Below are 24,165 nucleotides of genomic sequence, written 5' to 3' on the forward strand. Positions count from 1 at the left end.
CTGGTTTTGATGGCATCACATCAGTCCTCTTTTTCTAGTCGCTGTTCTCTGGCTTGAATTACTGCACAGTTCTTTGCCCACCATCTGGGTAAACTGCATAGTTCAAAAACGGAACCTGATATTCCCATTATAAAAGGGCTGTTTTAAAGCATTGTCCCCAATTCATATGTGACAAGACAGATTGCTGTGTATGCTCCTATCAGAGATTTCTGGTTTTGCTTACTAAAGGCCAGTATGTGTTCATTCTTGCATCATTTACCGTGGTTTTAACAAAATAAAAAAAATCCTTCCAGTAGCACCTTAGAGACCAACTATGTTTTAAGATATGCTTGAACTGTTCTTTATGAGGATATGGGAAGAGAAGAGGAAAATGTAGCATGGCTTTAGGAAAGTACAGTAATGCTCATAGGAATATCCAACCTGTTTAAGGTGGAAGGGCAAGCTATTGTAACCTTCAAAACAAGACATCATGAAACGGTATCAGACAGCAGTATTCCCCTAAAACTGAGGTAAGGCAAGTATAAGCAGGTTGCCTTACAGACACTAGTACAACCAAGTTTCTGTGACATTGCAAGGTTTGTTCCCTGTATGCATTGCCCCAATTCAGATCACCTGCCTACATATCTACTTTGGGTGGTGTCCATTAGGAACAAATGCCTCCAATTTCACTAACAGACTAATCTCTCTCAAGTGTCTTTGCACTGACTTCCACCTCTAACACTGGGTGACAGGTAGTCAGAGTCCATCAGTATATCCTGCATTCTTCCCTCCAATGTGCAAGATTATACTAAATCCATTAGCAGATCTGCACTTTTAACCTCATTAGACTGGTAGCTGAGGATGCAGTTTAATCGTTGCAACTGTCTTCTAGTCCTAGTCTTCTGAGAGCTGGAAAGCAAGTGTAAGAACCATCACATACTACAAAGAGAAGATTTACCATAACTATGCCTGCTACAATATCTCTTGGGCTGTACCTCAAAGCCAAAGTTCATTATCACAATATTTGCACGAAATGGATGTGAACTGATTATGTTTATGATAACAGTTGCCTCGTCTGAAAAGAAGCATGGTGCTTATCCATTTTTACTAGACTTGTGAAAGGTGCTTTACACATGAGACTTAAGTACGTGTACATTTTTATATCTTTGTTAAATTTATATCCCATGTTCCTCTGTGAATACTCAAGGTGGCTAGCAATAAAATAAAGCATCTTAAAATTACACTCACACCACAATCTAAGAAGAGACGTTGAAAATAGTCTAACAGCATCCAGTTACAATAATATCAACATGGAAGTTGTAGAAGGCTCTAGAAGAGTGTGATGAAAATGTTTCAAAATTACAAAACCAAAATCAACAAAAGTTTCACTGGAGGAAGGGTGCAATTATGCACATCCTGGGTTTATTTGACTGCAAAACTATGCTTTTGTCTGCAGGGAACAGTAGGGAATGCAAATCAAAGCTTCATCAAAAGCATAAAGATTACAGAGGCATTAAGACATAGACTGGGAGCCAGAAGGAGGCTCCCAGTCTATATCTAGTAACTCATGAAAGTTACCCTGCCCACATGAAATACAAAATGCAGCCTAGAGAACTCTAGAAGACTCTAGCTTGGTTTTACCACACTAAGATATTTTTTGCTGTTATCAGGTACTGCCATTTGTCATAAGCCATTTACTGATTGCCCTTTTGGAAATTATGTCATCCTGCCTTCTGTTGCAGATAAAAAGGTACCAGAAACAAGCATTATTCACAAGCTGTGCACCCTAATAGGATCTATTGGATAACCTGCATCATCTGTGCAGTCCATTCGCCCGCTGTAGCTGAAGGGAAGCCAATTAAAAAAACCTTGCATATTTGTAGTTTGTCATATGGACAGCCAATCCGAGAAACTGCCCAAGACTCAACATTAAGATGTCCAACAGATGGGAACAGTCTATCATCATCCAGATGGGTTATCAGAATCTCTGACCAGAGGGATGCGAATGTCCCAGATACCTTACTTTCAATCCCTAAAGCCATTCATTACCCGCATATCTATCCATCTCATTCCTGGACTTCACATTTCTGACTAACTTGATCCAATTACACTAGAACATGCCAGGAGACTTAACTCATAGGAAGAGGAGCATGTCTTAAGCTACTACCTATCTTTTCCACAGTTTCATTTTGCTTTCATCTCTCATGGTCCTGACATTAACCTTTGTAAATTTGTACATGTGGACAATATTTCAGTAAATCTGGTGAATATTTTGTGAGTTTGGACAATACTGGGGATTGCAGAAGCAGAAATAAAAACATCAGTCAGAAGCAAGATGCAGTGGAATCTAACAGAAGTCCTGGTCGGATTTAATTTTTATACTAATGGACTTTAAAGAGAGATGGCTGTAGGCAGTTACTATTCTAAGATGTGAATAATATTTGTCACACTTTGGAGAAGCTCATGTGGCATTTTTGGGAATAGAGAAAAAAAGCATTTGGAATGGTGACAAATTAAGCCTTAAAACTGTGTACATGGGGCAAACTACAGTGCTAGGACACTTCCTTCCTTGGAGGAACTTGGAAGTGGATTGACATGTGAAGCACACAGTTATATGCATGTTTTGATTTGACATGCAAGTCTAAACTCTCTGACCTTTAGTCAATTCCCTTGGTCTATCAGCCTTCAAGATTCTGAGTCCCATTTCCAGCCTATCTTCTTGGCACCGTGTACATCGGATTGACAGACTAGAGCTCCTTAAGCCTAGCCGAATCTCAGTGCTGAGACCATTTGTATGTAACAAAAGAAAGCAAGGACATAGAGACTTTTCCTTGATTTTGTAATTCCCACGGTAGTGCTTACAAGTTGTAGTTACAGTATATTAACGCCTTCTATTGAAATCCTTGTCCATAAAATATGAACTCTGCACACAGATGTATTGAAAAGCTAACCTAAAAACCCGTGGCCCTCCAGCTGTTGTTGGACTACAACTTCCATCCCCCCCAATCATGAGCCATACCAGCTGAGGGTGAGGAGAGCTGGAGTTCAACCAGCTCACAACAGCCACAGGTGACTCACTCCTGCTTTCAGGGCGTATCTTCTCTTGTTGTTGTTTAGTCGTGTCCGACTCTTCGTGACCCCATGGACCATAGCACGCCAGGCACTCCTGTCTTGCACTGCCTCCCACAGTTTGGTCAAACTCATGTTCGTAACTTCGAGAACACTGTCCAACCATCTCATCCTCTGTCGTCCCCTTCTCCTAGTGCCCTCAATCTTTCCCAACATCAGGGTCTTTTCCAGGGAGTCTTCTCTTCTCATGAGGTGGCCAAAGTATTGGAGCCTCAGCTTCACGATCTGTCCTTCCAGTGAGCACTCAGGCCTGATTTCCTTCAGAATGGATAGGTTTGATCTTCTTGCAGTCCATGGGACTCTCAAGAGTCTCCTCCAGCACCATAATTCAAAAGCATCAATTCTTCAGCGATCAGCCTTCTTTATGGTCCAGCTCTACCAAGGACTTTAACTCTACCACAGCAAAAGTGAAAATAGGAATAATTCTGTTTATCAGAAACCAAGTGCTAATGAAATATCTGTAGCGTTATGGCTCTAGTAATCCAACTCTTGCTGTGAAGTAACAGCAAGGAAGTATGTACTGCTGAATGGTGGAAAATACAGGTGAGGCTCCATCCAGCACAACCAAACTACCTGTACCTGTCAACTCTTTATACTCTGATGTAACTGAATGGCGTTGGTGATCACACAGACTAATGACAGAACCAATCCCGAGGGAGTGGGGGGATGGGACAAGAGACACACAAACAGACAAGGAAAGGAACCACTTTCCTTTGGCCTGGCTAGAAACAGCTCCAAACATGGCAGCTGTACTCCTGGTTCCTTCTGGGAACCTTAAACCAGAAGGCTGAAGAAGACTTATAACAGTAGACATGTTTGTGGTATATTTCTATAACGCAGCACTGTGCCAAGTGCATATTGCACACAGTTTGGTAGGAATACTTGAAGAATTTGATGTTTGTGAATTCTGATACAAACTGACTGGATCTGTAGTTCTCAGGTCATAAAAATTTCGAAGTATGTCTTGAGAGAAGGCATTTAGAAATATGTATACAAACACAATTCTTCATTATTAACGAGGAAGAAGGATGTACTGGACTTATGGGTGAGCACATGCAAAAGTGATATGGACCAGAAATAGTCCAATTCACCCTTCCTTATTGTGGGAGTGATTAGCAATAAGGGTATAAAGTTGCCTGTCAGACTGTAGGTTTTTGCCTTTTATTGACTGGACCAGTAGTTAAATGGAGTACTTTTGGCAGTACCATTCAATGGACATTAAGTAACTTATGGTATTGTGTTAACAAATTAAAAGTCCAACACTTATAGTTACTGAGCAAATGTTTTTTTTTAAAAAAAAGTTTTAAGGAAAGGAAGAGGCTGACAGACAAAAGGGCACTTGGCTTCTCAGCTCAGCGAGGTTTTTGAAATACTTCCTGTAAGCACTTTGAACACATCAACACAAATACTAAGGATTAAGGAAGAATGAATTGTTTGCCCTAGATGTGTCCTCAACATACTGCATAAAAAGTATAAACACCCATCAGAATTACATTTGTATAGGTGAGCTGCAAAGCTTATCTGAAAATAGCTAAGCCCAGATTTGTGTGCCGAACACCCACAACGACCAGGCTGCTCAGTCAAATAAGCATATTCTGAAATGAGCTGGATGTAGTGTGTTTTCAAGAGGTATACAGTGATGATTAAACATGCATCTCTTCCACAGGAGGAAACAAAAAACAAAAAACACCACAGCAGGATTTTGAGTACAAAAGTAAGATTTTATATTATCTCACGAAGGACTAGGATTCCTTACTATGAGGACACTTTCAGATGTACTGTTTTGCTGAGATTAGTTATTGAAGACCTGCAATTCATCACAGGGTTCCATTCTCAACTGAGACACAGTACTCAATTAATAAAAGGAAGTCTTAGTTCATTGCTAAACTATTAATTAATAAGCAACCATGTTCAAAATTAGATGGGCAACCACTACAAATTGGCCTAAAAGATAGCTCCAAAAATCATCTGTCCTCTGGGAACTGTCTCCAGTTGTGCACAATAAAACTTCTGTCCACAGTTTTTATTCTGTCTTGACAGCTGGGCAAACAGCTGGCATCTCATAGCGTACAGAAAGGGTGTGAGTTAATTGTGGATAATGAAGTGTAGGATTGTGGCAGGTGTGGATCTCTTTCCTCACTTCCACAAGCTCTAGGGCTGCATCAACTCCATCTATGCTTTCATGGAAAATTCAGATCCAGAGCTCCCTGGTATGACTAAGAAAGTGGGACTCGCCCAAGCACAGCTGCAGCTTGCAGAAGCACCTGATAATTATAATCCAATTCAGATTAGAATAAATTTGATAAAGGGTGAAGCTAGCAAGTTATGTAAAGTAAAAGGGGCCAGTCTTCAAGATTTTCCATGGTATTGTGCAAATGGATCATTTAATTCCAACTTCTACTTGCAAGCATAACACATGCTAAATTGTGAGCATGTTTAAAAATAAACAGGAAAAGAGGAAAAGCCATTATCATTCAAGAGGTTCAAATCATACCTGGACTGAGTACTGTCCCTGCAATGGAGATGATGCAATCTAATTTCACCAGATCTCCTCGATAAACTGTTGTTTTATGCGATTCCACAGAGACATTGAAAACAGGACCTGTAAAGAAAAGCACATATTTCTCATGTGTGACCTCATATATTACACACAAACAGAAAGCCTTACCTAGTATAAACATACATTCATAAGCTCCATCTGGCCAAAGATTCATGCCTTTAAAATGTACTTAGGGAAACTGAAGCAAAACAAGAAGTGCTCAACACCATCAGAATTAGCTCTTGCACCAGTCGGTAGAGTATGATACTTAATCTCAGGATAGTGGGTTCGAGCCCCACATTCGGTGAAAGATTCCTGAATTGCAGGGGGTTGGACTAGACCAGGCATCCCCAAACTTCAGCCCTTCAGATGTTTTGGACTACAATTCCCATCATCCCTGACCACTGGTCCTGTTAGCTCGGGATCATGGGAGTTGTAGGCCAAAACATCTGGAGGGCCGCAGTTTGGGGATGCCTGGACTAGATGGTCCTCATGTTCCCTTCCAATTCTATGATTCTATGAAAATTCAACAGTACTTCACACATTCTGTAGTCAGTGCTGACATTTATGAGAACACAAGGAGAGCTCTTAAGGCTACCTGTTAGCTGTACTTGCTTTCGAGCTTGGCACCACTAAAACTAGGATTTTAAAAAGCACTATAAATCCAGTGATATTCCACGCATATTTTGATGGTACCAGGGATATAATTTTTGCTACATTATTATGATTATTTGATGTACATGTATTTATATTCTGCCTTTCTCCCAAATTGGGATTCAGGGCAGCTTAAAACATTTAAAACATTATAAAATACAAAGTAACAAAAGCAAACTAGTTAAAAACAATAATTAAAATGCAGCGGAACATACGGTATTTTAAACCAGCCATTAAAATACAGTTCTTCCTGACAGCATTCCAGTGCTGCATTGCCTGCACTTTAATCTTCAAAGGCCTGTCTGAATATGAAGCTCTTAGCCTGCCGGTGGAAGGTTAACAAAGAGAAAGGCAATCTAACCTCACTTCAGAGGGGATGCCAGAATATGGGAGCAGCCAAAGAACAGGCTCTCTCTTGTGTCACCACCAACCGTGCTTCGGGTGTTTATGGGACCAAGTGAATGTGCTCATGCTCATCCGAAGACCTTAGCACCCAGGCAGATGCATTATCTTTCAGGTGGCCTGTACTCAAGCCACAGAATGTTTTGCACATGCTAAGCCCACCCCAATACAGGACGTTTTGCTGCCTAAAACAAAGGACAAGAACACCCTTCCTCTTTATACATACAGGACTGGCAATAGGACGGCATACTCCACTGCAGGGGCCAGGCTGTGAAAGACCCACACACAGTTCTGCGCTCGAAATACCTTGCTGCAGCTCGTTCCCTGCTCTGCGGCACCTGCTCTCCCCCCACTGAAACTGGTGGTGCCAGTGTGCATCATGTGGTTAGAACGATGCACATGTTGGGAATTCCATTCCACCCTTGCTGCAGATATGTGGGATTGATTGTTACATGTCACATGTCTGTTTACATTCCAGCACAGATTGCTGGAGTCCCGTGAGTGGAATACCCACTCTGTATTGCTTTTGTTTTCTTTCACTCCGGGAAGAACGACAAGGAGAGAAAGCTTGAGTCACAGACGCATGTTGGAGGGTGACTGATGGATCTCTGCAGCAGCAAGGCTGAGAAGGGAGGGGCCAAGCCAGCTGGCTTTCCATTTAGTAAGTCTGATGCTTACTAAAATGCATGGCCTCGTCTGCCAGCCACTCTGCTTACTTGCCCAACGGCACTGTTTGTAATGTGCCACAGGAAGCTGACCTGATGAAATAGCATGCCAGCCCAGGCCAGCTACAACCAAAGACCATTGCCCAGAATATGGGACTAGCTAGGGGAGCTCAGGAGGAATGGTCTCGGGGGGCTGACACCCAGCATCCACACCTAAGCTGCCTTCTTATTCTCCATCTTGGACCTTATACCTATCAAAGCCTACCCTTAACCTCCACAAGCAGAAAGCAGTTATGAGAGAGGGAGAAGAGAGATGCTGAGCAAAAGAAAAAAGAAAGTTAATATCTCTGATAATTTAAAGCATTTTTACTCCAGTCTTTGGCCAAAAAGGCTCCAATAGAATCTTATGAAGATCAACAAAAAGATTAAGAAATATCCCACTCCCATGGTGTTGAAGCTCACAGCCTCCAGGGTTGCTCCTGGCTGGCTAAAAAAGAAAGATGGAGAAAAGATATATGTTCCTGCAACATGGCCTTAGTCTTTGTCGAGATTTCTGCTCTTTCGAAGTGAACTAGTACTCCAATATTTGCTGTTTCTCTTACAGTCAGGCTAGGCGAGTATTCTCAAGGGACACATTCAACAGCAAAGCAAGTTTCTGTTAAGGATGTTAGCAGCTTGCAAACTATGTTATTTTTTTCTTGGTCTATGCTGAATCAGCCATAGAAGTCAAACCTCTGTATTGCAAAGAGAATTTATTTTTATTAAGATAACTTTTTAAAAAAGGAAAACCTGATGTAGACACCTCTCTCACAGACACATTTTACTGTGACCAAATTCAACTGTTAGAAGCAGTTACTACCTTAATGATTACTTCAAAATTCAAAATTAACATGGTACCAAATTTCTCTCCTAAATTACATTTTTGTATCGTACAGCATGAGACTGAATTTATCTCTTGCCCTAATTACTTAGAGGGACCCAGGTGGCGCTGTGGTTAAACCACTGAGCCTAGGACTTGCCGATCAGAAGGTCGGCGGTTCGAATCCCTGTGACAGGGTGAGCTCCCGTTGCTTGGTCCCAGCTCCTGCCAACCTAGCAGTTCAAAAGCACGTCAAAATGCAAGTAGATAAATAGGAACCGCTACAGCGGGAAGGTAAACGGCGTTTCCATGTGCTGCTCTGGTTTGCCATAAGCGGCTTTGTCATGCTGGCCACATGACCTGGAAGCTATACGCCGGCTCCCTCGGCCAATAATGCGAGATGAGCGCGCAACCCCAGAGTCGGTCACGACTGGACCTAATGGTCAGGGGTCCCTTTACCTTTACCTTTACCTTAATTACATAGATAAGAAGGATGCCCAACAATAGCAAAAGTATTTTTAAATAAATAAATATTCACATAAGAGTACTACAATAACACAGAGGATGTAGTGAACCCACATAATCAAGGCCATTCCAATGATTCGCAAATATAAATATAAGATGGGCACATTTTCTTCCCCGCTGCTGAATTTTTGTACTGATAAAGCAATTCCTACATAGGAAGAGTACCATAAAAAATCTGTTCTACATGCTTTCCACTTCAGACAAAAATAGTTGCATTAAATTAATCCTGTATCAAGTTAAGAGGGAATTACTGCATTTTCTAGTGCCTTATCAGCCTATAAGAGGAAAACCAAATTTATGTCCCTGATGACAGCTCTTTCCTAGACGTTGCTGCCAATCGTTAAAAAATGATGGAAGGTATTCCATATATTCAGTGTCACTTAGAATGGTCTATGCCTAAACAGGCACAATTTTGTGAAGACTGCAGAAAGCAGAAGGAACACAGCTAGAACAATCCCACCTCACTCAGTAGGAGAGATTCGTAGGAGAGCCATATCCAGAACCCTGCTGGCTTGCTACAGAAAGGACAGGTGGTGGGAAGTGCTCCCTCCCGCCCCCCATTTCCAGAGTTGGCATATTTCTGTCTGACAACCCTGGAATGCCAGTTCTTGGTCTCAGGTTGTTCCCAGTACCAGCAGCACGCTAGTGATAGCAGCAGAGCTTTCCATGATCACACTGGCAAGGCCCCTGATTCTGGCAACCATAACCCAAGAACTACCATACAACTCAATTGGTTTAACAGGCATTAGTTACTGACCTCTGCTCCTCGTTCAAGTTCCCAAAAGAGAACCCTAACGATTGGGCATCATACAAATCAACAGGCCCATGAGCCACAACCCCTATGCAAGACTTATCGATATTGTGCAGGTTTTACCTTAAGGAATACACCATCATGTAAAACAGGAGATAATATTGATAATTAGTAACCTTCAAAGAAGATCTTTTATAGTTTTCACTCATGTTATCATCACTGGGGAAGCTGAATTATTTTACTGTATTAGGATGGAAACAAACTGCAGTGATGAAGTATTCTAGAGAACTATATGCTTATTAGAACTATATTCTTGTGTGTGTGTGTGTGTGTGTGTGTGTGTGTGTGTGTGTGTGTGTGTGTTTCTGTTGTGAACCACTCTGGGATCTTTAGATGAAGTATGGTATGCAAATTCAATAAATACTAATAAAAATATTTTGTGACATTTTAACTTGTTCTAGTGTAGGTATTACCCAGGTGTAGCATTAAATGGCTTCTCTGTGCTACTTATTATCAAAAAGTGTTCATAGTCAAGATGTATGTTTGCAGACAAACATTTGATAAATGCACTTCAATTCTCTGTTGCTTGTTTATGTTGCTTGTTTATTAAGTATTATGATTCAATGATAAGTTTGTTTTACTTTTAAATGGGACTGAATTTACAAAGGAGGGTTTTAAAAAAATGAACAGTGTAGTAACTCCTGATGGCTCAGTTGGTAGAACATGAGACTCCTAATCTCAGGGTTGTGGGTTTGAGCCCTATGTTGGGCAAAAGATTCCTTCATTGCAGGAGGTTGGACTAGATGATCCTCATGGTCCCTTCCAACTGTATGATTCTATGAATATGAAAATGGGAACCATTTTTCAATCAGAAGTGTTGAGAACTCTAAAAAGATTCCTATGGAGAGGTTCTCAGCTCTTGCATTGGGCTTAGGAAATATTATTTCCAAAGGTGGGGGGGGGGGAGTTCTGCTGATCATGCACCATTATTTGAGGTAGGGTAAAAAGGTAAGAAAAGGTAAAGGACCCCTGGACAGTTAAGTTCAGTCAAAGATGACTATGGAATTATGGCGCTCATCTCGCTTTTTGGCCAAGGAGAAGAAGAAGAAGAAGAAGAAGAAGAAGAAGAAGAAGAAGAAGAAGAAGAAGAAGAAGAAGAAGAAGAAGAAGAAGAAGAAGAAGAGGAGTTTGGATTTGATATCCCGCTTTATCACTACCCAAAGGAGTCTCAAAGCAGATAACAATCTCCTTTCCCCTCCTCCCCCACAACAGACACCCTGTGAGGTGGGTGGGGCTGAGAGACTTCAAAGAAGTGTGACTAGCCCAAGGTCACCCAGCAGCTGCATGTGGAGGAGCAGAGACGCGAACCCGGCTTCCCAGATTACGAGTCTACCGCTCTTAACCACTACACCACACTGGCTCCCAGGGAGCTGGCGTTTGTCGACAGACAGTTTTCCAGGTCATGAGGCCAGCATGACTAAACTGCTTCTGGCACAACAGAACACCATGACGAGTGCCAGAGCGCATGGAAATGCTGTTTACCTTCCTGCCACAGTGGTACCTATTTATCTACTTGCACTGATATGCTTTCAAACTGCTAGGGTTGGCAGGAGGAGGGATAAGCATCAGGAGTCACCACATTGCATGGATTCGAACCGCTGACCTTCCAATCGGCAAGCCCAAGAGGCTCAGTGGTTTAGACCACAGCGCCACCCACACCCCTATTGAGGTGAAGTATGACGTATCAGTGAGAAACGTGATTTAAATCAGATTCCCCCTCCCTTTTAAAATTGCCTAGATTTACATCAATCCACCCTGAAAAAGGGGGTGGGGAGGGGAGAAGATGACAGGAATATACACATAATTGCTGTGTTGATTACATCCTAACACAACTAAATATGCATTAAGGATCCCAGTGAAACAACTGTGACCTTCACAGAAATACAGTGCCAAAGAAGCAAATTATATTAAAATATATCCTCCACTGGGACAGAAAGAGACACACAAAACTCGATCCAACAGACAGTAGCAGCAAGCAGTTGCTATCTGGCCATCCTAGGTTCATAAGAATGCGACTTTCAATGCTACATTGAACACAGAGCATATAACAGCATGCCCATAGTATGAGATATAGGAAAAACTGATGTCATCCACAAGCCCTTCCTATTCCAAAATATTACTCACATCTACCCTGGCCTCAGACCGTGCATTATTATTGTGAAGCTGCTATCATCTTGTCATTTAACAGGCCCTTCTCTCACATAATTCTAGTCATAACTGTTTTTTCTATGTACATTCTTCGACTAGCACTAACCACACAGCAGAAGATATTACAAAAACAAAACGTCGTGTGTTTTAGCTGATGCTTTTATTTCCAGCCACCAATTGACAAGAAGCCGTACCAGAATTACTAAAGCACTATCCTGGGCCTGTGCAGGGGAGGGAGGCCGACAGCCTCTCTTTTTGCTTCGCCTCAAAAAGAAGGAAAAGGCAAAGTAGTATTGTGTCTACACAATACCAAAATAGCCCTGCTGGATCAGACCAAAAAGGTCCATTAGTCCAGTGTCCTGACAGTGGCCAACCAGATGCCAGTGCAAAGTCAGCTAGCAGGAGATGAAGGCAAGAGCCCCTCCTTCTTCACAGGAACTGGGACTCAAGAAGTCCACTGCTTTGAACACAGAGTTACATAGCAGCCACTCACAGCATTCTCCTTCATGAGTTTATCCAGTTCCCTTCTAAAGCCATTGAAGCTAGTGGCCATCACAACTTACAGCAGCAAACTCCTTGAGTTCACTAAGCACTGTGTGAAGTTGTGCTTAATTTTAGCTGCCCTCAATCTCCAGCCAGTCAGCTTCTTTGGATGAACCCAAGTTCTAGGGAGTATGAGAAGAACAACAATACTTCTCTCTAACTACTTTCCCCATGCCGTTCATAATTTTGCAAACCTCCACCCCTTTTCTCCGTACCACACGTACTTTTCTAAATCTACATCAAATTTCCCCTTAGCTGCCTTACTAAGATTTAAGTGAAAAGTGTCGGTTATTATAGTCTTCTCTCACAGAAAAGGTGAAAGAGGGGAGGGCGCTTTAACAAACACAGTTCCAAAAGGAATTGTTGTGAAAATAATTAATAAATGGGATGGGGTTTATTTGTTGTTGTTGTTTTGGATGCTAGCCCTCTTGTTCCTGATAAATTGAGAGGGACTTGGCTGAGAAGTACAGTATACTGTACAGTATACTGTCTCTCTGCTTTGGCCTACCATGATTCATCCTACCTGGGAATTGTAAGGGTTAACAGTGCTTGTGGGGTCAGCATTACTGAATAGCGAGGGACACAGCTGCCCTTTCTTACACTACAATGGCTGCAAGGAAGGGCATAAACAGGCTCTCCCCTTCCATTGCAAGCCCCACCGATAGACTGCCGTGACTTGTACCGACTGTAAGGGGAAAGGTGGCCTCAAACTCATGACTGGCTCACTGTGGCTTCATTTAGCCAGAGCTGCCTCGAGAATTCTGTAGTGGAACTAGAAAGTGGGATATACGTGTTTAAATAAATACTTCGATAGTCTCATTTTGCATGCCATATAAACGAGTCCCAGGTACATGCCCCAGAGAGTAAACACCGACAGTGCGCTCACACACAGTTCTAATTGGCCACATGCTGAATATTAGTGCTGGGCTGTAGGCAGGCAAGTATAGAGACTGTTGAACACATGGGTCCTGGTTGGGATGAAGCACAAATTTGCAGAAGGGTCTAGGCACAATTTAGGAAGCTGTGCAGGGCTTCATAAGCACAGCACAAGGAGGCTGGATTGCTCACTGCCCGGGATATTAAGCAGGAGTAAGCTAAAAAATAGTTAACAGTGGACAGTGTTCTCGAAGCTACGAACATGAGTCTGACCAAACTACGGGAGGAAGTGCAAGACAGGAGTGCCTGGCGTGCTATGGTCCATGGGGTCACGAAGAGTCGGACACGACTAAACGACTAAACAACAACAATCATATGGAATAGCACCACCAAGCACGGAAATTGGGCATCCAGATCCCATACAACATTTCAGGATAGGACCTATGTGTGCTGTTTTCACAACCCTAGTATTGAACATGTTTTTCTTTTTCTTGGTAGGGGACATAATAAATGTGATCTCACACTACCTAGAGCCCTGAAAGAGCACATACTACTTTGTTACTGAAAAGCCAACCTCTTTTATTAAAAGATATAAAGCAAGTTAGACAAGATGCATCTGAGGTTTTGCCCTCACGTATTTTCGTTACGCCTCTGGTGCTGAAGTGTTGCCTTGTGCCTTCAGGGAACTCAAGAGTTCACTGGCCAGGTTATGCAGCCATGCCTGCGAAAAGTTTCCTTTCGCAGTTTGCAACCATACAGCTCTCATACATCTAAAGCCCAGAAAAGTAGTGCTGAGCAGCTGAACGGCTTAGGACATGTGCTTCAGGAGATGGGAGCCTCTCAAAAGCAAAAAAACCAAAACCAAAAACCAAACAAAAACAAACCCTACCCCTTACATTATTGGCAGCCTCGTTGACAATAGCCCAAGGATGCCCTGGAATGTCCTAAGACCAACATGATGCTCCGGAAACAACAATGGATCCATTATAATAAATGAGAGATCTTGCTACCAACCTGAAAGTAATTCCTCGTTCTGCTTAGCAGAAGGAAATGCTGAAAAGGAAAAGTACAAATGTGCCCAAAACCACCACACTGGCTCACATCATTACGAGTGCCAGGAATTGCAGCACCATATGTTAAAGGAGGATCAGATATACTATTAACAGTTAAATTTGTATTCCGACCTTCCTCCAAGCTCAGACCTGCTTACCTGTGGTTTCCAAGTCACGAAAAGATCTTGCAGACAAAATGGGGTGCCTGCATCATGCCAAGACAGGGTTCTGTCTTGGGCCCAGTCTTATTCAACATCTTTATCAATGACTTGGATGATGGGCTTGAGGGCATCCTGAGCAAGTTTGCAGATGACACCAAATTGGGAGGGGTGGCTAATACCCCAGAGGACAGGATCACACTTCAAAATGACCTTAACAGATTAGACAACTGGGCCAAAGCAAACAAGATGAATTTTAACAAGGAGAAATGTAAAGTACTACACTTGGGCAAAAAAATATGAAAGGCACAAATACAGGATGGGAGACACCTGGCTTGAGAGCAGTACATGTGAAAAGAATCTAGGAGCCTTGGTAGACAACAAACTTGACATGAGTCAGCAGTGTGATGCAGCAGCTAAAAAAGCCAATGCAATTCTGGGCTGCATCAATAGGAGTTTAGCATCTAGATCAAGGGAAGTAATAGTACCACTGTATTCTGCTCTGGTCAGACCTCACCTGGAGTACTGTGTCCAGCTCTGGGCACCACAGTTCAAGAAGATACTGCCAAGCTGGAACGTGTCCAGAAGAGGGCAACCAAAATGGTCAAAGGCTTGGAAATGATGCCTTATAAGGAACGGCTTAGGGAGCTGGGTATGTTTAGCCTGGAGAAGAGAAGGTTAAGGGGTGATATGATAGCCATGTTCAAATATATAAAAGGATGCCATATAGAGGAGGGAGAAAGGTTGTTTTCTGCTGCTCCAGAGAAGCGGACACGGAGCAATGGATTCAAACTACAAGAAGGAAGATTCCACCTAAACATTAGGAAGAACTTCCTGACAGTAAGAGCTGTTCGGCAGTGGAATTTGCTACCAAGGAGTGTGGTGGAGTCTCCTTCTTTGGAGGTCTTTAAGCAGAGGCTTGACAGGCATATGTCAAGAATGCTTTGATGGTGTTTCCTGCTTGGCAGGGGGTTGGACTGGATGGCCCTTGTGGTCTCTTCCAACTCTATGATTCTATGATTATAAGCCTTGAACAGAATTTGGTGCCTCTTGCCCTTAACACAATTTGAGGTGGGGTGTCTACATAGTTAGCTGAATGGGAAGTAGAATAGGATTATGACTACAGCTCATGATTAGCGAGGAAAGAGCTGAACCATGAGCCCATGTGTTTGGAGAACACACTAACCCAAACCTTGGTTTAGAGTGGTGAGAGAATAAAAACAACTAGGGAAGAACAAAGCTGCCACAACGCCACACAGTCCCAGTAAGTCACTGTTTGACTTACCAAGTTGTGTGAGTCAGGATTATAAATATGAGGTAGAAAAGCAAACTCGGAGTACCTAAAAGACTATGTCAATTGGGTGAATAGAAACTGGAAAATTTTCAGCTGGTGAAAATAAAGGATCATTTGCTAGCAATGAGAACTCTTAGACTGTGAAATAGCCTTGAGCAAATTAGTGATAGTTCCTGTTTTAAGAGACTTAATACAGTAAATTGAACAGAGGTTTTTGTTGCACAGTTGGGAACAACCTTCCATTGATACCGAATGAAGGAGAATATAGATTAGAGATCTTGTGTGTCCTGATTTATGAGCTCCAGGTTAGAAGATGTCCTTGCTCCAGACAAGTGTTTTAAAAAGATGTGCATTCATTGCACCACAGCAAAACAATGATCAGTGAGTGAGAGACGTAGGGAAACTTTCCATCTCAAGCTGGCAATTCTACTACCCCTGGAATAAACAAGGAAGCTTTGTGGCAACTAGAAGACTAACAAATGGACTAGGGCATAAGCTTTCAGGGAGTAGAATCCACTTCATCAGATGCAACCGATATCATAATAAATCTGTTTGGCTTTTGAGATCCTCAAGACTCCCTTGGTTTTTCTGCAACTAACGCTGCTTCTCTGGAAAGAATCTGATACACATTCTTCTATGAGAGTTCATGGAAACCTTTCTAAAGCACATCTGCATGTCAGGGCTCCTAGGGTAAAAATAAATAAATAACTTGTGTATGAGTACAGACACCAACAGAGAGACCTCCTACAGTTCAGCTAAATTGCACATTCACATCCTGAAGAGCTTTTCTTGAAACATGAAACCATTCAGACAAAAGTGATGCTCCAAACAGCTCTGGCAGTAAGCCAAACCAGTGGTTGAAAAGTCTTTCGATCAAAGTAAGTCCTCTCAGCTTCACACAAAAAAATCAATAAGAACACAGACATCTATTGCAACAACCACTAAAAGCTTTTATGTGGAAATCTTTGAGATTCCTTTAACCATAGTCCCTACACCCTTTATTGGCTTCTAAGGTTACACAGGGTATTGCCTGAGTTGGGCATGGTTCAGAATGAAGGTCTTGTTTTAAAATAAAACATGGGTGGGCAACATGTTAGAGCCACTTCACACATTTTGTTTTCATCCACCAAACACTGTCATACTATCGGAGCTGTGTGTAGCGTGAAGAGAAATGACTGAGCATCTTCAAACACTGGAGAGCTACCGTTGGGTATGGCTCCTTGGCTCATACTTTTTGCTCACACTTTTGGTGTCTACTGCAGCAAATTCTGGTGCACTGTTGAGTGCCACCCCACTGTGTGGCCACCCATGTGCTTTCACACTTCAGAAAGGAGCTAGCACACCAGCCACAGTAGCAAAGGAAGGAATAAGCTGTAACACAACATTCATTTTTGCAATCTTGATTTAAGCCACAGCTACCGACAGTTATTGGTGGTTCTTGGGGTGGTGGCAGCAGTGGCACCTTTCCACTGGTGCTGGGAGAATGCCACTGCTCCAGCCTCCCATGAACCACTACTGGTACCTAACAGTCCCAGATCTGCAGGCTGCTTTCTAGAAGCCTGCTGCAAAGAAGTTACAACTATGTTTGTCATTTTGCTATTGCTTGGGAAGCTGTAGCCTTTTCTCCTTTCCTTCCTCCAGTACCTTATGAAACGTAACCCACCCAGCAGAAACAGTTCATTGAAAGTATTATGAACAAATCTCTTCTCTCTCTCTCTCTCTCTCTCTCTCTCTCTCTCTCTCACACACACACACACACACAGAGAGAGAGAGAGAGAGAGAGAGAGAGAGAGAGAGAGAGAGAGAGAGAGATCTCAACACTGTATAATGGTTGTCGTCCCCCACCCCCCGAAAAAAATTGTCAATATCATTCCCTTTTCACACAACACTGACTCTCAAGCTGGCAAGTGAAGCACTACAAAGAAGAGGCATGTGTCCTGACTAGCAATGTTAAGACCAGGCATCCCCAAACTTCGGCCCTCCAGATGTTTTGGACTACAATTCCCATCATCCCTGACCACTGGTCCTGTTAGCTAGGGATCATGGGAGTTGTAGGCCAAAACATCTGGAGGGCCGCAGTTTGGGGATGCCTGGTTAAGACTCTCTCAACTGGACAGAGTGCACTATGTAAGTGTACATGTGCCAACCAGTAGGCAATTATTTATTTTCTTCCTGTTTTTGTTATTTATTTAATCATTTGACAATTATCAGTAATCAACAGAACTCTGCTCCAAAAATATTACTTATATCACAATGCTCTGCAAGTAAAAACAAATTAACGCAAAATTACAATATTTCTTCTATAAAAAAAACCAAACCTGCTTGAGGTAATTATTTCCTTGTCAATATTGTAATACTGTACTGGGCAATCAGTATCGGCCAAATTTATTTCTATATTCACCTGCAATTCTAGCTCTTAGTTGTTATTTTTGCTGTTACAGCCAAACTTTGTTAAGCTTTTATTTCCAGGGAGGGAGTACTGTAATTTTGTGATTTATTTATTGCTCCAATAGTTACGGAAGCAGTCAGATGCCATAACTTCAGAACAATTTCCACTTACATTGGTGTTCAGAGGTGTTTAATGAACAATCAATTCCAGAGTTTGGGTAAAACCAAGTCAAGAAGCAGGGATGCCAGGAGAAATATACAGTAATGGCAAGTACTGGAAGTCCATAGCTACTTGCTTCTGAATGACCTTATGAAATATTTGAATGTGAAGCTACTTCTGTTCCCTCCAGACATTGTTGGGAACTCCCAACAGGGGCAATGGTCAGAAATGATAGAAGTTGTGGTGCCAAACACCTGAAGGGCACCAAGCTAGAGAAGGCTGCCTTGTAGCTACTATGACTACCCCAAAGAATATTCTCCATTCAAGCACATCTCACTTCAGAGAAATTTAGGGCTTCAAAGTGACCATCTCTAAAGGCTCAATGGGCAACTGGCAGACATACAAATCAATACTCAGATGCCCGAGTAACTTTTATCAAATTCTTATGGAGTGAAATAAAAGATGTGTTCCTAAGCATGGGATTTCCACCCCAATTTCCTGGATTTCCACCAGTGATAAAGACTACGAAAATATTATTTGACAATACCATGACAGTAGGATTTCTTTGTGGACCAGAACTTTGTGAATTTCTTAAATGCATTTAACACAGCAATATGAAAGGGGGAAATTCTGATCGACGGACCACAGCTATTCTGAATGAATCTCTGGGACAGGCACTATTGTCATGTTCTCTCACCGATTAACATATTGAGCTTTGCACTGACCTGAGGTCTGGAAGTCTATCTGGATCGGGTTGGATAAACCATTGACTGCCTCTCGCCACATGCCTCCACCCCCTGGTGACCATGCAGTCACCACACAGCGATACAGCCCAGCATCAGAAATCTGTGTCTGGTACATCCTGTAGCGGAACTCGTTCTCCTGAACCTTTTCCAAGACTACACCATCCACCCGTTCCTGGTCTGTCCAATCTTCCCGTCTGACCACTGAATCTTGATTGAGAGAAATTATGCGAGTGGTCCCATTAGGAGTTGACTGGTCATTCAGATGCTTCTCGGCTGTAATGAGGACTGAGTAACGAGGAGTCTTGATGTTCTGGGAAGATACCTTGCATGTCATTTCAAAGGTGTGACCTGCCATGAAGAATGGCTTCAGTTTCACAGCCTCTACGGTCAGCATATAATCTGAGAAAAGCAAAGGAGGCACAGACATAAGCCACAAGCAAAGGATGGACAAACATAAAAGCAAGCAAGGGATTAATGCTGCATTCTAACATTCAGCAGTACATTTCATGTTTAAAAAAACCTGAGAAGTGGGCATCTTAGTCTGTTAGAGGCAAACACACAAAGAATCTCAGGACAATATGCAAACCTAATAGCATAATTCCCACTGTGCTCAATGGGGCTACTCTCAGGCAAGTATGCACAAGATCACAGCCCAAGTGACACAGCCTTTAGTGGCTACTTAGCAGAATGTTATGACAATACATGAGGAACAGAAGCAGCAAGGAAAGGTAGGCATGCAGAAAAATTATATACTGAGAATTTAATCTTCATGCTTGGGTGAAGTCCTAACTGAGCCTTAATAAGAAGTTAAGAGTTCCCATTTAACACTATGCAGTGGCTGCCCAAATGGGCATGGGTGAACTTAAAGAGTCTGAAAAAATAGCTTTACCAAATTTTCTTTCTTTATTCTATTTATTAAATATCTATCTACATCCGAGGATCAGAGTAGTTTACAATACAGTATGTTTTAAAAAGCCACACAAAAAATAACATAGTAGCAAACAAAAACAATATCCCCCACCACAGTTCAAAAACCATACATCGGCTAATTAAACAAAGGTCTGGGAGAAGAATGAAGTTTTTGCCTAGTGCCTAAAGATGTGTAATAAAGATGCCAGACGAGCCTCTCAGGGGAGAGCATTCCACAAATGGGGAGATGCCACAGAAAAGGCCTGTGTTGTCACCCTGATGGTCAGTTCATATGGGGAGAGGCGGTCCTTGACATATTGCATACCTCCGTCATTTAAGATTTTACAGGTCAAAGCCAGCACTTTAAATTCAGCCTGGAAAATAATTGGCAACCAGAGCAGTTGGGCCAGGATCAATGTAATATGCTCAAACCGTCTTGTCCCAGTGAGTAACCTGTCCACTGAATTCTGCACCCGCTGAAGTTTCCAAACCATCTTCAGAGGCATCCCCAGATATATTGTGTTGCAGGAGGTTATATATAGAGGTTAATAGTGCATAGGCGACACAAGTCAAGCTAACCTTGTCCAGATAGGGGCACAGCTGGGCCACCACCCAAAGCTAATGGAAGGCACTCCATGCCACTGAGGCCACCTGAGCCTCAAGCAACAGCAATGGATGCAGAAGTACCCATAAGCTGCATACCTGCTCTTTCAGAGAGAATATAACCCCATCAAAAGAAAGCCATCTCCCATCCTTCCGGTCTAGGGAACTGCCCACTAGCAGTGCCTCAGTCTTATTGGATTGAGTTTTGGTTTATTGGCTTTCATCCAGTCTGTTACCGAGGAAAGACATCAGTCCAGCAAATCCACTGTGACGCCTACAAGTAGAGCTGTGTGTCATCAGCATATTGCTGACAGCATAGCCCAAAGCTCCAGATAACTCCACTCCAGTCTCTAAGCATGATCGTCTGGACGACCATCCATGTAGGACCAGAACCATTGCAAAGCAATGCTACCCACCCACTAACTCGGACAGCCAATCCAGGAGGATACTATGGTTAATGGTATCTAAAGCCACTGAGAGGTCAAGGAGAGTTAACAGGGACACATTTATCTCCTGACAGGTGTCATTATACAGGGTAACTGAAGCAGTTTCTGTGCCAAAGCTGGGCCTAAACCCCGACTGTAATCGATCTAGAAAATCAGCTTCCTCCAAGATTACCTGATGTACTCACAGTGCAGATTATTTGGGTGACATTTGAGTGAAACAAAGCTTAATTCAGAATATAGCATTCATTTGGTTTTCAGATTAATCTCACAATAATCGACAACACGAAAGCTCATACCAATGACAAACTTAGTTGGTCTCTAAGGTGCTACTGGAAGGAATTTTCTGTTTTGTTTCAAAAAAAATCTGTAAACTTTTATCATTTCTGCTTTCTTGATCATGTGGCCAGCATGACTAAACTGCTACTGGTGCACGGAGGACTATGAAAAGTTCCAGAGCACAAGGAAACACCTTTTACCTTCCGACCACAGCAGTGCACTGGCATGCTTTCAAACTGCTAGCTTGGCAGAAGCTGAGACAGAGCAACGGGAGCTCACCCCGTCACACAGATTCAAACTCCCAATCTTCCGATTGGTAAGCCCAAGAGGCTCAGTGGATTAGACCACAGTGCCACCCACATCCTTCTTTTAAGACTACTGGACTTCTTAAGGCAGAATTGGGATATATCATGTGCGCAGTCTGAGGTGGCGGCGGCAATGCAATCTCATAGGCCATATGAATACAGGATTGTTGACATTTACACCATATGTATAATGAACAGACAGAGAGAAATATTAAGGGACATATCCGTTTTTGAAGATATATATATTTGAAAAACAGGCTAGTATCCTTGAGCACATAAGTAATGTGATGTCTCATTTTTCCCCACAGATGTACAAATTCTTTCTTATAGGGCTTGCTATTGCTGCTTGCTATTGCTGCATTAAAAATAATCACACACAAACACCCATAGAGAATCAGTAAGAGTCCAACAGCATTGAAGGAATTGCTCTATGCATCTGAGGGGAGAAACACTATTAAAAATATAAATATATAAGATTTTTAGTGAATGCAAAGTCAAAGTTCTATGAACTACCACAAGAAATGATTAGCAGACCTGCATTTGAATATTTAAGAAGAAAATAGGGGAGGGCTAGGAGAAAAAAAAAGGTAAAACATTAATTACAGCCACTCTTAAGGGGGGGGGGGTATAATACCATGCATCAATGGCATCTGACATCGTATAAACTGAACCTGATTTATAAATCTCTCTGAGGATAACTGCTGGGAAAACCTCATGCAGATTATATGACACATATTTTGGAGATGAAACAAAATTAAAAGTTTTTGACAGTTAGTGCTGTATTATAATCAATCACAAGATACAATATTCCAAATAAGATGGCTTAGAGCAGGCATCCCCAAACTTCGGCCCTTCAGATGTTTTGGACTACAATTCCCATCTTCTCCGACCACTGTTCCTGTTAGCTAGGGATCATGGGAGTTGTAGGCCAAAACATCTGGAGGGCTGCAGTTTGGGGATGCCTGGCTTAGAGTATTACTAAACCATTTTGAAGGCTGCATTGAATGACAAAAAAAACCCAATAAATCTGTCAACAGCAGTTAAAATATCAATTGCCATGTATTGAAAAAAGAAAGCAGTTCCAGCTCTACTTGATTGGTACTGTAGGATTCGGGTTAGAACATTAATGCAGAAGTTATAAATATAGTATAGCATAATATAAATTATTATATTTAGGCCCATGAAAATCATCAAAGATCAACATTTATGAAGGATAAAGTTGGTGGTGACATATGGCTGTTTATGCCATTTACATTGTTCTAATGAATCATCTCACTTTTGCTTTATGCTACTTATTACCACACTTGTTATTATCACACAAATATACTTTATGTATATTTGTAGGTATAAATGCTTGTTTGTTTCATGTGTTAATGTAAGTATTAAAACTTCTCATGGTAGTTTAAATAAACAAAATGACTTGAAACAATAATGTTTCTATACTACTAAGATACATCCTGCAGTAACATGGAATACAGTGCCAAAATAAACATTTTTCACTAAACAGAAGTTAGTATCATGCAGAACTGAGCCACATTCTGAAGGTGCACAAATGTAAATAAGATCAACTGTAAAAACTGTACAGCTTATGGCTCATTTCCCACCATAAAAACCTGAGAAGAAGTTTACCAGTACTTGCATGTCAAGGTCCCCAAGCCACCCTCAAATAAAACACATTTCACACAAAATTTTTGTTTAAGGTTTTTGGCATAGTTTTTTGGCCACAACTTTATTGATTACAGAATGTGAGTGGCTGCTTAGGCATTGGTTTGCGACTATCTGTTCCCACCTAGAGGTAGGAACAGAACTGACATCCACAAGCCTGCAAAAGTCAATAAGGGAAAACATTTTGGGGAGAGAACAGAGCTGGGTGCCAGGCCCTCACCTCTCCCCAAATTCTCCCAGGGGCTCTTGCGTGGCCCTAGCGCCTTGACAGGGGTTCGGACAAGAGCATGGCAAGTCCCAGGATTCCTTTAACGGAATACTCTTGCAGCAGCAGCGTTGGAAGGGCAGGCACAGCCAACCATACCCCCTCTATCAACCAAATTTAACCAATGCCTAACTGCAACCTTACAAGTTGTGGTGATTTTGCTACGCAGTAGGCAAAAAACCAAATGGCACCAGCCAATCAGCCAAATGGAAAAATTCCTACCAGGCCCTTGCCCCAAAGGAGACAACCCCATGACAGGCATACAGTCAATGCGAACAGCCCTAAATATAGGGAGAGTGGGAGGGTGATCCGATGCGTGCAGCGAAAAGAGGCAGCTCAACGCTGCACGCAGGGAATAAATAGCCCCTTGGTTGTCAAACATAAATTGCAACATCAAATTCTCCCCAACGACCAAGAGGTGCCCAATAAGATTCGTGGTCATCCAAACTAACCCACCCAGCAACAGAGGGATGTCTTGTTTGCCCCCACAGCAACATGTGCTCTCCATGAAGGAGAACACACTTTATCACGGAGAGCTGCGATAAAAAGGTATTAAATGCAAACATGTTCAAAAGTATTGTTACAAACATCTCATCTAACAATCTTGACATGATAAAAAAAAAGCTTCCAGGCCTGGTGGCGGGGGGGGGGCGGCCTCTGGGGGGGAGAGCAAGGAGGGGACAAACCCAATTATAAAATGGACCACCTTCAACTATCCACTTTGCATGGGACTCTCTCGGGGCAGGAGGGGGCTTGTGGGGGGTGGGT

At 42.3% G+C, this 24,165-nt stretch overlaps 1 protein-coding gene across 2 annotated transcripts in view; it reads right to left on the reverse strand.

Annotated features, from left to right (window-relative positions):
• The window catches only part of PTGFRN (prostaglandin F2 receptor inhibitor), an 88,957-nt gene that overhangs the window by 2,227 nt on the left and 62,565 nt on the right, over positions 1–24,165 (reverse strand). Inside the window, exons 6-7 of one of the 2 annotated variants that reach the window (XM_035114817.2) lie at positions 18,908–19,327; positions 5,603–5,710 (exon numbers count right to left, since the gene is read on the reverse strand). In XM_035114817.2, coding sequence (XP_034970708.1) covers positions 5,603–5,710; positions 18,908–19,327 — 528 coding nt within the window. The remainder of the gene's footprint in view (positions 1–5,602; positions 5,711–18,907; positions 19,328–24,165) is intronic. The other variant, XM_035114819.2, reaches the window with a different exon arrangement.

The sequence above is a fragment of the Zootoca vivipara genome, chromosome 4, assembly GCF_963506605.1.
Source record: "Zootoca vivipara chromosome 4, rZooViv1.1, whole genome shotgun sequence".
NCBI classification, from domain to species: domain Eukaryota; kingdom Metazoa; phylum Chordata; class Lepidosauria; order Squamata; family Lacertidae; genus Zootoca; species Zootoca vivipara.